The sequence below is a fragment of the Maniola jurtina genome, chromosome 20, assembly GCF_905333055.1.
Source record: "Maniola jurtina chromosome 20, ilManJurt1.1, whole genome shotgun sequence".
Taxonomy (NCBI): Eukaryota; Metazoa; Arthropoda; class Insecta; order Lepidoptera; family Nymphalidae; genus Maniola; species Maniola jurtina.
The window spans coordinates 10,590,442-10,605,521 of record NC_060048.1 but is presented as its reverse complement, the minus strand read 5'-3'; the positions used below and the strand labels follow the sequence as shown (position 1 = coordinate 10,605,521).

The window sequence follows — 15,080 nt, the reverse complement described above, 5'->3', positions numbered from 1 at the left end:
ATACGCATAAGCCAAAAAATAGGCCATTTGGCTTATTTATTTACACTTACATATATTGACGCTTGGTCAAATGTCAGGTATTATAAGAGAAGGGTTCTACTGAATCTGATTCATACCTGCTCTGACTAAACTGTATCTTTAGTGTGAAATATTAAACTTTTGGTTGTGTTAAATGATTGTACGACGGCGTTGTGGTAGACGTCTTTAATTGGTGAAGGCTTATGATCGACTCTTTTATGAACTAATATTAATTATAATGAAATCTTACATGCTATTGTTTTAATAATATTTCTTAATCTAACCTAAATAATTTGTATCGCCTTTTGTTCAAATTCAACTCGTAAGCAACCTACATATTACAAGTGTTACAATAAATTTACAAAATCTACGTTATTCAATGCTGTTTATTAAATAGAAAGCTCGACTAACTAACTGAACTGAATAGGAGTCGCCGAATTTCTACGATTAACTACGAATATAATAGCCAGCAGGTAAAAATGTTGAATAAAAATAAAGTTTAACGGGAACGTAACGTAACTTTAACCACCTGTCATGCAACTGGACCTAGAGGGGTAGTGCATTTCTGACCAATGATTTTAATGGTACAGGGTGTGAACGAACGAACGCTAGCAAAATCTTAGATTATACTACCTAAACACAATCCAATGCTAATAACCTTAATAAATATGGCCTTACTGTGTAGTTTTAGTAATTTAGTATTTTTCAATGCCCCACCTAACGTCGCGGCATTGACTTCCTAGTTACGCAACGTCCATTGAGTTATAGCGTCAGCCAGATGTTTTATTTGCAATATTAACTTTTTTTAAATAAGTACTTACAGGTTTTTTTTCACTTATTTTTTTTTGGTATCTTATCAGTACTATCACCTGTCTTCACTTTTGCTAGCGTTACACTCTGTATAAACTGATAAAACATAGTTTCGTAGCTAATTAAATGCAATTGATTCTATAAATTGTTCATATCATTATTCTGTAATTACGTATGAAACTGTGTATCTTGTTACCCATTTAATGCAATTACTTAATTAAATGGGAAATGGTGGACGCATTTTATGTGAACACGAATTCGTTGCTTGTATTTTGTAACCAGTTTAACAGGGCTCTCTCCGTCACTCGTTTCCACTCGTTTCATACAATCGTAGTTCCAATTTCATTTGAATACTAAGCAACCAAAGTCCATGAAATTTTGCAGACATATTCTAGAAACTAATATCTGTGTCTGTGGTGTTTTAGATTTTTCTAAAAATATGTAGTTTTAAAATTACAGTTGCTCAAAGATTTGTATGAAAGTTTTTAAGACCGCGTAACTTTGAAACCGAATATTTTAACAGAAATCTGGAAAACCACAGACATAGATATTAGTTTCTAGAATATGTCTGCAAAATTTCGTGGTATTTGGTTGCTTAATATTCAAATGAAATTGGAACTACGATTGTATGAAACGAGTGACGGAGAGAGCCCTCTTAATGAGAAAACTGAATGGAAGAATTTCAAATAACATAAAATTATCTTATTATCAAAAAGAATGTTATAGTTTAAATATTTAAATATGATAAAATTTACTTTTTTTTTTTTTTTTGTGCGAAAATGATTTTTTACACCATGCCTTCATCTATGATAGTGTTTAAAAAATCTATTAAATTAGTTACTATTTGAAGATTGGAATGGCATTCTGAATCAGTGGTAGATTCTTTTAACTATTGCAAACAAAAGCACTTGCCAAAGTTAATTTAAATAAAAAAAAAATTCTTCTGTTTATATTCAAGCTTAGTTCCGTGATGACTATTTAACAGAAAATCAACTTCAAAACAGTCCATAGAGATGTATGAGTGAAAAATTAAAACAAACGAATGATAAAAATTAATGTCGACTAATTTTCCGTTTTTAAATTAGACCTAAAAATTTAAAAAGGTAATGTAACTAGCTAGTGTTGTGAAAAAAATACATTAACTCTTCCTTTTTTTTGTGTTCCGCTAATTCTGCCGGCGTGTGTCTTTTCATTGAAGCTTAGTTCCGTGATGACTAGTTAACTTTGACTTTTCCATGATTAATATTCATATTCTACGCTACCTTAGCCAAATTTGGAAACTACGAACTTTTTAAGTATTAACGTTGCATGCCTCACAGTCATAAATCCCTATAAGCCCCGATCATCAATAACCATCGTAACCCCAGCTGGCAACATGTTTAACAAATAATGATCATTCGACGTACGGGCGACGAATATTTGAGCACATAAATCTTTTCTTTTGCCTTTATGCCTTTAACTTTGCGATTCGCATTAATAATTCACTGAACGATGTCGTTGATCGGCCTCAAAAAATACGCCCCAACGATATTTAAATTTTATATAAGTGACAGATAGGATAAAACAACAAAAGTTGCAAGCAAGGCAAATATATAATATTATAATAATGAAAAAAGAATACCCGGCTGAGTTTGTTGTGGGCTCTTCTCAGACTTGGGTGTGTTTGGAACCCTCGTTGCTTTAGTTTTAAATTAACGTAATCATCACCACTACATCATTGTTTGACAACCAGAAAGTTTACAATAGTACTATAATAGTATAAAAAGTTTATTGTAGTAGTAGTAATTTGAATGACTTTGACTTTGTTACCATTTGGCACGTTTTTTTTTTTATCTTAAGGCCTGTTTGGTATGACATGTAAAAGTGTGTTAATATCGCCTGAATTCTGAAACTTTAAAACTCGACAACCTTGATCCTTGCACGATTTACCTAAGATAACACTATCGTTTTATGTTCGGAATTTTTTCGATTATAGTATTAGGTGGGATAAATCGAAACCAAATTGGAATTACTTAATTAGTGATAACTTTAACCTGATTTCATTACGCAACTCATGTGAACTGGAATAAAAATTAATTAATGTATAAGTATAAAAGCACCTCTCATCTGGTTAGCAGATGGGTTTTAAGATCGTTCGTATATCATGACCATTAATAAAATCTCCACAAAAAAACGTGATTATGCACGCCCGTGTCGAGACTTGAACTAAAATATTACCTATTCATATATTTCAATTTCAAAGTTACAACGTGAGGCATTTGTTAGAATCCAAAAAATATTTAAAAGAAAATGTTCCAAATAGTGACTCTATCATTTACCTAAATCTCTTTGTATGCCATCGGTGGGTAAAGAAGTGTGCCACATAAATTCATAATACCCCTGTATTTATGTTACGATGACATATTATGTTTGAGAACACGGTGGAAGAAAAGGTGTAATGTGTTTATATGTTGTATGTTGAGAGGGTTGGGGTAAACGTCAGTTGCAGATTAAGTTGTTTACGCCACTAGGAGTCGTACGTATTTTAGACGTTTATTTGAAAAATTCTAGGAAGATTAGCTAAGTATATTCATTATTCAAGTAAGGGTAAGGCACTTATCAATTTAAACATATTTTAAACAAAACAAGGTTTAAACACGTTTTAAACAAATAAAATTAACTGTTTTTTTTCCAACTCTGCCTTAAATATTATTATTTTACTTCGTTTTCTTCACAAATCTTATTTTCATTCGATTTAAATTTTTGATTTATCGTTTTCAGGTGTGCCAAACGATTATCTTTTGGTGAAATATTAATTAATTAAGTATCTTAGCAAAAGACGAAGTCCACAAAGATTTATTACGTTAATCTTTTATTAAATACAACTCTATAATACAGGCTCTTTCATTACAAAAACAGTGCAAAAAATAAGGGAAAATATGGGGAAAATTGCCCTGCCATTTTTCGTAAACCTCCGTGAAGGGGTAATAAATTACTAGGGATCTACGCACACACACACGCACCAACTATCGCTGGAACACAGCTGTCACACACACGTCTATAAAACCGAGGCTTTTTTGCATAACGTAATAGGACCAGCAAAGTACCTTGCCCTAGAAGTCTCAAAACATAATAAGTAGGCAAATATAGAAAATGTACAGGGTTTTAGGTAATCAACCTCAATCCTTCATGGCCATAAAACAACTAATTCGAAGAAAAGCTATAGGTACTTCGTTCGCTATTTTATAAAAGTTGAAAGTTTCTGTGCGTATTGTCCCCAACACAGGGAAGAACGATCAGCGACTATGAAGTTTGGATCATGGTGGCTTTGGAAGACAACAGGTAAAAAGGTGTGAATTTTTTTGTATGAAGTGTAAATTTTTATATTTTAAAAGCAATGGATAATACGCAGAGAAGTTTCAGCTTTTATAAAATAACAAAGTTCTGGCCCTCGCTGGCTCTCTTTCTATAATCCTTATTCGTCTGAATCATTTGGACCCAGTTATACCAAAATGTGCCAAACCACATTGATTTAAAATGACGTAAAGTTTGCTTTATTAGGCCTTATTCACACGAGCGTTATAAAAGCGTTGCGTTAAAACCCGGCGCGGTGTTGGCGGGTATTAACGTTGTACGCGTTAAAAAAAGTGTTGCGGTGTGAACAGATACTTGGGAATGCATTTGTTTTTTTTGAACGTTTTTTAACGGACTTTAAAGAAGCTCTCGTATGAATGAGGCCTTATGGTTCAAATAACTAAACATCTTAGGCTGCGTCATCACTTGCCAGGAGTAACCAAGCGCTAGTCTATAAAAATAAATATTAATAAAGCTACACAATTTTTTGTCATAATGCCGCAATATCTTAAAATCAGATTAATATTATCGAAGAGACCAAAGTGTTTTTTGTGATAAAAAAATTTAATGCTGTAATGTCTCGTAGGTTCTAATACCAGTTAGTACTTGGCCTCGGTCCAATGGCACCTCTGATTGCATAATTGCAACGGCGGCCAAAATGAATGTCGGTGACCCATTTGGCTCGTCTAGTACTTTGGATCTATTAGTGCAAAAAGTTTACTAGTTTTTTAGTACTTAGATTGTGATAAGTATTTTATGGGTAAACACGGTCAATAATGTTTTGTTAACCCCCGACCCAAAAAGAGGGGTGTTATAAGTTTTACGTGTGTATCTGTGTATATTCTGTCTGTGGCATCGTAGCTCCTAAACTAATTAATTGATTTTAATTTAGTTTTTTTTTGTTTGAAAGGTGGCTTGATCGAGAGTGTTTTTAGCTATGATCCGAGAAAATCGGTTCAGCCGTTTGACTGTTATCAGCTCATTTCTAGTTACTGTAACCTTCACTTGTCGGGGGTGTTATAAATTTTGAATTTACACTTGTTTTTTTTTTTAAATATTTTAATATACCATGTAGAAATTGGTTTACATAGGCGAGTTTAATACTAAGAGTTGATATATTTATTAAATACAGAGGGTAATTAAATCGCTAAATTTAGCGCTATTACTATACCTAAATCTAAACCTAATTCGATTCCGATAAGAATAACCATATTACCACAATCTCTTCAATAAAAAGAAAACACCTTACCTGAAATTCATCAACAGACTTCCCTGTGTTTTTCGTGTAGATTTTGATGAGGACCTCCCTTGCTTCGTCGTACCTCTGCTGTGTTATGTAGTACTTCGGACTTTCAGGCAGGAAGCAATACAGGATAGTTGCCAATAATGGCCATAATGACATAACGAATAAGTAGAAGTTCCAATTATGAAGAACTGAAAAAGAAAATTTAATAATTAATTATTATTATCAGTCACTAAATACTAAAGAAAGTGCTTCTAAATGTCAGGATGGATAAAATTGGTAGAAAGAAAACAGAACACGGGGTAGGAAAATACAAAATTCATTTTTTTTTTTAAATTAATTTTTACAAGTATGCACTTTGAATTGTCAAGAGCATCTACCACTGGTTCGGAATGCCTTGCCTACCAAAACATTTCAGCATACGAATTTGTCTTTACTTATTAAAGCGCCGGCCACACAGCCCGCGTATGCGTCGCGTAAGCGTAGACGTAGCGCGTACCATTGCGTTGTAATGTGTAGAACTGTATGAGACATGGCATACCGCTTGCATGGCGTGAACGTTCGCGTAGACGTAATGCGTGGAGTTATGTCTACGGATTCACGCGCATCACAAGCAAGTGTCACGTGTACGTGCGCGCGTGTGAATCGGCTTTTAAATATGAATGCGTAAGCTTTATCTATTTGGAGTTTTATATCTTTGATTATTGATTGATCTACTACTCAGTATGCTCAGTTCACTTAGCTGCATGGTGAATTAACCCAAGTAAATCAAGTCTAAGGCACCTGCATCTCTCGTATTTTCCGGAAAAATACCTACCTACCTTGCAAAACTTACGCTTAGAAACCGGATTCATTCATCATGTTAAAAATAAAAATTTAACAAAAATATCTTATCACATCACACTAATATTATAAAGGCGAAAGTTTGTATGTGTGTGTGTGTGTGTGTGTGTGTGTATGTTTGTTACTCCTTCACGCAAAAACTACTGGACGGATTTGGCTGAAATTTGGAATGAAGATAGATAATATCCTGGATTAGCACATAGGCTACTTTTTATCCCGGAAAATCAAAGAGTTCCCACGGGATTTCAAAAAACCTTAATCCACGCGGGCGAAGTAGCGGGCATCGGCTAGTATGGAATAAACAAGATTATCATGGAGTTCTAAAGCATAGTAGTTTTCTAGTTTTGGTATTCCGTAGGGCATTAACTATTTAGAGCCGAATTGGAAACCAGAGGAAATTCTCAGACCTGCGCCAATTTAGATAAACTAGTTTCCTACATTTACACAAACGGAAATTGACTCTGAGACCTTGCGAAACATGTAAGAGTGACTCTATTTATGTATTTCCCTACTGGCATATTAAACTTACTACAAAATCTTCACTTATCTGTTTTACAAATTTTTTGGTGAAGAATATTTAAGATGGTATGGTGTATGTTGACTTCTTTTTCTTGAAGTGACGTCAAGTCTAACACGTTTATGTAGAACTCTGCAAATTAATAGTGGTCTGCGCTATATGTTATTTTTTTTTTGTTTAATATAACCTCAAATTCACGGTTTTCGGATTTTTCCCTTTACTTGTGCTATAAGACCTACCTACCTGCCTTTCATGATTCTAGATCAACGGGAAGTACCCTATAGGTTTCCTTGACTGATACGAAAAACTAACAGACAGACACCAAAGTGATCCTTTAAGAGTTCCATTTTTCCTTTTGAGGTATGAGACCTTACGAATGGCTTATCCACCCTTTCTACAAACCATCGACGATATATCGTTTTTGTGCTATGTGCCCTACCCATTGTCAGCTTCGCAACCCGTTAAGCTTTATCGGTTACTCTGATTATAATACGCATCTCCTTATTTCTGATTTGATCCTGTCGCTACTACTACTACTTTACTGCACTATACTACTGCTAAACTATGCTACTACTTTGGTAAGTAGTAGCATACGCTACTACTATACTATACTACTACTATACTATGCTACTACTTACCAATAGCTCCATTGAAATATGATACACTCCAATCTTGTGTTAATATCCCCCAGGATAATAAGGCAGTAATAACTTGAGCGATTGACGTAAAAGAGGATTGCAGTATCATTATACGGTCTCTGATATCGTTGTGACAAAACTCTGCCGTTAAAGCTATCAGGGAAGAGAACGAAGTCCCAAATCTGGAAGAAGAATAACAATTTTTGAGTTATTGAAGACGAAAGGAAAGTTAAAATTTAAAACGAAGCAAATAAGGAATATGTTTTACGCGCGAAATAAATGTTGGGGCCTATATAAATAGCCCATAGTTACGCTTGGGGCAAAAGTTTCTAAAAAAAAGTGGTGTAGGTCCTATTCGTACAATATCCATTATAAAGTTTATAGTTTTAATTCTGCCATCATAATTGGTTCAGCTGTTTTGTAGATAAGTTCCTACTGATATACCTATAATCCGATATAATGGAGAATTTAAAACAGTTTCGAAAGTATGCTCGACTAAATTCCAATTTCCATGGGTGGTTATTTCGAAAATGTAATGATGATAATATTATTAGGCAAGTAGAAAAAAGCGATGAAAATATTTTTCTTAATCAGGTAGTGTAAAATGACACAATATTTCAATCTAAATAGTGACTGCCGTGGCTTCGCTCGATGATAATATTATAAATCCTTTTCTCTCTTGGGAATTCATATACTTACATATATCATTCATACCTTGTACCTATATCATAAAAGAAATTTCTGTGCAAAATTAGAAATTTCCAGATCCTAGAGTACCTAGAGTACCTAGAGCTGTAGTAGAGTAGAGCTGGGCGGTGAATACCTAAGGAATTCTCTGTATACAATACTAGCTCATGCCCGTGACTTCGCTCCTGTAGATTTAGATTTTCAAAAACTCCGGGGCAACTTTTTGATTTTTCGGGAAAAAAGAACATTATTTTCCTCCTTTAAACATCATCTTTTAAAAAAATCAGGTGAATCCGTTGCTCCGTTACAGCGTGATTGAAGGACAAACCAGTAAACAAACACACTTCCGGATTTATGGATATGGATTATATGAATATGGGTGATATTATGGGTAGTATTGGTAGTGATTAGTATTTGGGTGACCCACGAACCCACAATTGCCATTTCAATTTCATTTTCCCATTTATACTTTTGAGCTAGATATTTCCTGTTCTAAGTCCGCAGTGTATACAATGGACTTAATTAATTAAAGTTGAGGCTTCCAAACACATCAAGCCATGTTTCAAAGGCTAAACAGAACAGCTTAAATGTTCTCTAAAACAGTCTTTGCCTGCGGTCAAGTTGGCATTCAACACCAGTTTAATAAAGCTTGTTCATTGTGTTTGAAATTTCTAACAGAATAAGTGAACCATATTCGGTGCTCCACTAAATTATTGCTCATACACAATATAAGTACATTCAGTTTGATATAACGAGTATACGATTTAACTATATACGAGTGGAAACTAATAGGAAATGCTTATGACGTTACATCTGTAATTTCATACAAGTTCTCTCACTAGGCGAGCGTTTTGACGTTTGGTAAAAAGTCACTGATTGTGATCATCCCTATCATACATCTTTATATATGCGGTGATAGTCGATAGAAATAAATAAAACCTAGGCGCTTCAAAATCGATGGTGATAGTCTATTGGTTAAGGCATCGACCTCCTATTCGAGGATCCAGGGGCCAATCCCAGGCACACACCTCTATTTCGAAATTGTAGATAGTGCTTTAATAGTAAAGGAACATAGGAAACCTGCAAGGCGACTGAAGTCTACCAATTCGAGTGTGTAATGGTGGCGATGGGTTAAGATGAAGATGGTGATGATGATGATCAAATACTTACAACATTCCTTCGAAGAATTTCGCAGTTATCAGTACAATATAATTTTGACTAGTGCCACTTATTAATGTAAATACAAATAATCCTCCAAAACCGAGCAGCACAAAATATTTGCGACCAAACGTGTCTGTCAAGAATCCTGCTAATAGTGATATAAGTATCAACCCTGAAATCAAAAAAAAAAAAAAAAAATTTCAAAATAAACTGTCTGACTTCCTTGCCTCAAATTTTTACTTTAATGGAAACCAAGGCATCCTGAGTGTTCACCATATAGTTCTCAAAGGAGTGTGAAGCCTACCAATCAGTGGCGTGCAGTTCATAGATGCATAAAAGCACTGCTTACCCTAATTGAGATAGCTTTACGCTCATTTTTCATCATGGCAGTCAATAAAAAGATGTAACATAACTAAATAATGCCTACCCTGGCTTAGTGCAGTACACCACTGCTACCAACTCGCACTCTGGCTTGAACCTTTCTCATTCTGAGAGGTAGAGAGAAACTGTACCAGTAGGTAGTGGACCGGGGATGAGTTGAGATTATGATGATGAAAATCATTATCAAAATTATTATCATCCGATAGACTGCTGGACACGCTCTTAAACAACATGTAGTATGTAGTCTTTTTTACCCGACTGCGGCAAAGCCAAAAGGAAGGGTTATTTATGATAAAATTTGGTAAAAATTTAGGTAAAATTTGCTTCAAAAACAAAAAAAATTATTTTGTGTGGTGATTTTAACATAGATTACCTGAAGAAGAACTATAGATCTCAAACATTTGAAGATATACTGACTAGCCATAACCTTAAAATATCAATCCGACAGCCAACTAGATTAACCAGCGGGACTTGCATAGACAACATTATACATAATGTACATAATAGTAAAGTAGAAATAATCGATTTCGCAATATCAGATCACACCGCTCAGTTACTAAAATGCCCTGTCAAAAAAAGTATGAATTTAAAATATTGGTATGTTCAAAAACGTGACTACAGTAAAGAAAATATACAAAAATTTAAGTCGGCACTTCTAGCTTTAAATTACTCTGAAATAGAGGACCGCGGAAATCCAAATGAAGCTTTTGATGAATTCTATGATATATTTTTGTTGTTTTATAATCTCTGTTTTCCCATCGTACGCACAAAAGTGCTCGTTAATAAAAAACCCCTATGGATATCTAGAGGTATAAAACAATGTTGCATAAAAAAGAGAAAACTCTTATGGTCTTACAGGTTAGAACCTAAAAATACTAATACTAAATTATCTTTCAAAATATACTCTAAACGATTAAATAAAATAATAAATTTAACACAAAAGTCGCGAAATGATTACTATATTAAAAACAGTAAAAATAAATCAAAGGCAATATGGAATGTTGTAAATCGCAGCAAAACCAATCTACCAAAAGAAAATATTCGACAGATAAAAATTGACGACAAAGTAATTACAGAACCAGCTGAAATAGCAGAAGCCTTTAATGAGTATTTTGCACATTACTCGTTCTCTTCTAACTATAACGGGAATTATCGTCTTACTCTAAGCACTAACAGTCCCAATTCATTCTTTCTCGGACCTGTAATCCCTACTGATGTCGCTACTGTTATAAAAGGCCTAAAGAATACTAAAAGCACGGGTTATGATGATATCTATACTAAAGTTGTCAAAGAAGTTGCTAACATAATCTCCCCAATATTTTCACATTTAGTCAACTTATGTTTTGTAGAAGGTGTCTTTCCTGAAAAACTAAAGAGATCGATTGTCAAACCCATATTCAAAAAAGAAAACAAAGAAAATATGGCGTTTTATAGACCTATAGCGCTTATCTCAATATTTTCAAAAATATTTGAGAAACTAATCTATAACAGCTTATACTCCTACTTAGAGAAACACGATATGCTAGCAGAACAACAGTTTGGATTTAGAAAGAAAAAAAACATAAACTTAGCAATCTTCCACTTCCTCCAGAAAATCGGGAAAGGTGTTGATGATAAATCAATTGTATCGGCATTATATATGGATCTTACAAAGGCCTTTGACTTCGTGGATCATTATATATTGATAGACAAACTTAACTCGTTTGGTATTAGAGGTAACGCGCTGAGTCTTATAAAAAGCTATCTTAGTAACAGAAGTCAAGTAACACAAATTGATAGAATATGCGAAAAAAGTAAAACAGAAAAGAAATACCTATCACAACCTAAACTGCTTACACAAGGAGTTCCACAAGGTAGTATACTAGGACCTCTTCTCTTTTTAATTTATATAAATGATATGCCAAGATCAACTGATAACCCCATGGTTCTATTTGCAGATGACTGTACCGTTATATACATTAACAAAACAATAAATGACCATAAATTCATAATAAATAATAGTATAAGTAATATAACACAATGGCTGACATCGAATAAACTGACATTGAATTTTAGTAAAACTAAATTAATGACATTCCAAAATATAAGGAACAAAAAGGAAAAACATCACATAAATATTAACCATAGGGACAACAAAATTGATAATACTGAGACAACAAATTTCTTAGGACTACAAATCGATTCAAATTTGACATGGAAAACACACATCGAATATGTTTGTAAAAGAGTCAATCAAGCAGCGTACTGTTTGAACATTTTAGCGAAAAAAGTAAGCCCTGAAGTACTAATGACAGCTTATCATGGTCATGTAGCCTCTGTATTAAGATATGGTATAATATTTTGGGGCAATGGATCTGGCATAAAAAGAGTGTTACTGGCCCAAAAAAGGTGCGTGAGAGTTATATGTAGATTATCCCAGACAGATAGCTGCATTCCTTACTTCCAAAAACTTCGTTTATTAACTGTACCATCATTATATATCTATGAAATTATTTTGTTTGTAGCGAATAATAAAAATATGTTTACAGAATTTGATAATAAAAGACAAAAACATAAATTAAGATTCCCGTCACATAGAACCGCTCTCATCAGTAATAGTTTTAACGTTATGGCAGTAAAAATTGTAAATAAATTACCTTTGGAAATAAGAGAACTTGTAAACGTAAATAAAATACAAGGCCTTAAAAAGAAATTATTTGAATATTTAACTAAGAATACCTTTTATAGTGTTGATGAATATCTAAGATGACTTTTTTGTTTTATTATGTAATCTTGTAATATTTTTAAGACCTGTAATATTATTATTATTATTATTATTATTATTATTATTATTTTTTTTAATATTAAGTATTCAGAATTGTAAATTCCTTTTATTGTTAACAAACGAAAATTTTACTTTTAATTTAATTTGTTTATTCACTATTTTGAATTAATGTATTTGCATGCCAGCTTGGCGTGATACAGCTGGACTATTTTTATAATTACACCTGTAATACCTGTATCAGCAAATAAATAAATTGATTGATTGATTGATTGATGATTTTAGCAGTCTATGTATGTATGTTTGTATTAAAATTCTGTGTGTTCCACCGTAGTGCCTAAACTACTGGGTTTACTATGGTGGTACTATTTTGGTGAATGAGGTGTCAATTGATTCGTTGTAAAGTTCCGGGTGACATAGGCTATGTTTTATACGAAAAAGATTGACCTAACGGATGTTAAGACTATGTGTTTATTAAGACGATCGCAGTCGGGTTTTAGTTTTCAACTGTATCTTGTTATGCCAAGAAAACATTGTTCTGTAGAATTGAAACATCAGGTACGATACGACAGTCTGCCGCCTAATGTTGTTAGTGTTACATTTTAAATTTTTATTGCATGCAGTTCTGTCACAGAGTAGCGAATACTTCAGAGTAGCGAATACTTCAATGTCGCATTATATTGCTCTGGCGTGAAGGAGCCTTTAAATAGTCACCTCATTTGATAAGGGCGTATCTGACATGATATATTATTATATTTGACTTTTTGTTCCAGGTAATAACTGAGTTAGCAGTCATATCAGAACACAATGTGAGATTATACAAATAAGATAAAATTATTAATAAGTAAGTATAATGAAAACATCCACTAAATAAACATCAGTAGCATATTTGCCTTATCAAACATCAAACAATTAAAGGTGAATGCCCACTTAACCGAGCCGAACACGTCGAATGAGTCGAACGAAACGTACCTTAGAATTCTGTATATGAAATCTCATGAAACCTTGCACACTTCCGCGCGTCAAAAATTCAGACGATTTCATTCAACTCGTTCGACGCGTTCGGCTCAGATAAGTGTGCGTTCACCTTTACAAGGAATGTTTTTTGGTGCGCCCAATACAAATGAAGTATGATTCTTATTTGAATAACTAGCGACTGCCGCGGCTTTGCTTGGCACAAAAATAAATCCTCTTTGTTCATAGAAATTTCAAAAAATCCAAACTTATCCTTTATTATGGAGGGAACTTCTGTGCAACGTTTTAAGTTTCATAGGTCCAAGGCCTCATTGCACGAGAGCTTTTAACCTCCGTTAAAAAAGCGTCCAAATAGAGCAAACGTATTCCCAAGTATCTGTTCACACGTAAAAAAGCGTTGACGTGTTAACATACATATACTTGGGAATACATTTGTTCTGTTTAAAAAAGTTCTCGTGTAAATGAGGCCTATGGATTCATGATCGGTTGATGCGTCAAACAGTGAGCGGCATTACATACAGTACCTACAGTACAGATCGTCGTTGCTCACGACGATTTAGTTACAGCGGAGGCTTTGTCTGTATGACAGGAAAATGTAGATATTCGTATAATAGGTATTGTATAGGTACTCCTTCACCTTCAATTTAACCAATCTGTCGCATCACAATTCCATGAATATTATTAAAACCTTTGTCGGACCACGTACAACCAATGAAAAGAACTTACCAAAAAAAGGTATTGCATTCAACACTCCTTTCGCTAAAAGATTCATGTTGAGATCGCATTCAGCTATCGGCAGTATATAAGGTGCGCTGTTAGTCACTACAATGCCGGACACGCAGCCGAAGAAAGAGGTGCATAATAGTTGGAAGTGAAAAAGACCAAAACCACACTCTTTCAATGCGAGGTTCACCTCTTGCATCGCAGTCGGCGCTTTGTGTTCATCGCTATCTGTAAATAAATTAATTCTTTAGCTTTATCCCACACTAGCCGATGCCCGCGACTTCGCCCGCGTGTGCCAAATCCGTCTAGTAGTTTTTGCGTGAAGGAGTAACAAACATACACACACACACACACACACACACACACACACACACACACACACACACACACACACACACACACACACACACACACACACACACACACAAAAACTTTCGCCTTTATATATTAGATTAGAACTTTCAATCTGAGAGAAAGTCAAATGAATCCAAAATTATTAGGTAACTTATTAGAGGATTAAAGTTCTACATCAAAGGTCATTTTAAGGGAAGAATGTCGAAGTTAAATCCAGTTTCAAAATTAGCTATAAAAAATGCTATTTATTTAGATTTTCATTTTAAACGGAAACTTCGAGGGTTCTTGCGGCTCTCAAAGCCAATTCAAGTGCTGTTAGTGAAGCGTGGAGTATCGTTCAATATTTTTTTGCATTTTTTTCCGAAATTTTATTTAAGTGGACTTTTAGTCGGCATCAAGTTAGTTGATTTTTTTAGATTCTCGCCGTAAAGATTTTTGTACGATGTATTTTTATGATTAGTTTTTGAGATTGAGCAAGTTGCAATTTTTTTCTTCCTTTTTTTCTGATTTGTGTTTACTCAAATGGCAAAATTTGATAAATTCAATTTTTTTTTATTTTATGTTTAATTTCATAGCATCGAAATTCAAATATTTTATAAGTATTAAAATATTTTATTTATTTCAATTTTATCTATC

The 15,080-nt window shown here is 33.8% G+C and overlaps 2 protein-coding genes across 3 annotated transcripts in view; one reads left to right on the top strand and one right to left on the bottom strand.

The window, feature by feature from the left end:
* LOC123875801 (hemicentin-2-like) overlaps nt 1-15,080 on the top strand; it is a 357,222-nt gene that overhangs the window by 82,974 nt on the left and 259,168 nt on the right. The gene's annotated exons all lie outside the window — the stretch shown is intronic.
* The window catches only part of LOC123875800 (synaptic vesicle glycoprotein 2B-like), a 46,805-nt gene that overhangs the window by 21,354 nt on the left and 10,371 nt on the right, over nt 1-15,080 (bottom strand). Inside the window, exons 2-5 of one of the 2 annotated variants that reach the window (XM_045921840.1) lie at nt 14,091-14,318; nt 9,260-9,419; nt 7,403-7,584; nt 5,411-5,595 (exon numbers count right to left, since the gene is read on the bottom strand). In XM_045921840.1, the coding sequence (XP_045777796.1) occupies nt 5,411-5,595; nt 7,403-7,584; nt 9,260-9,419; nt 14,091-14,318 (755 nt within the window). Of the gene's footprint in view, nt 1-5,410; nt 5,596-7,402; nt 7,585-9,259; nt 9,423-14,090; nt 14,319-15,080 lie in introns of both variants that reach the window. The other variant, XM_045921839.1, reaches the window with a different exon arrangement.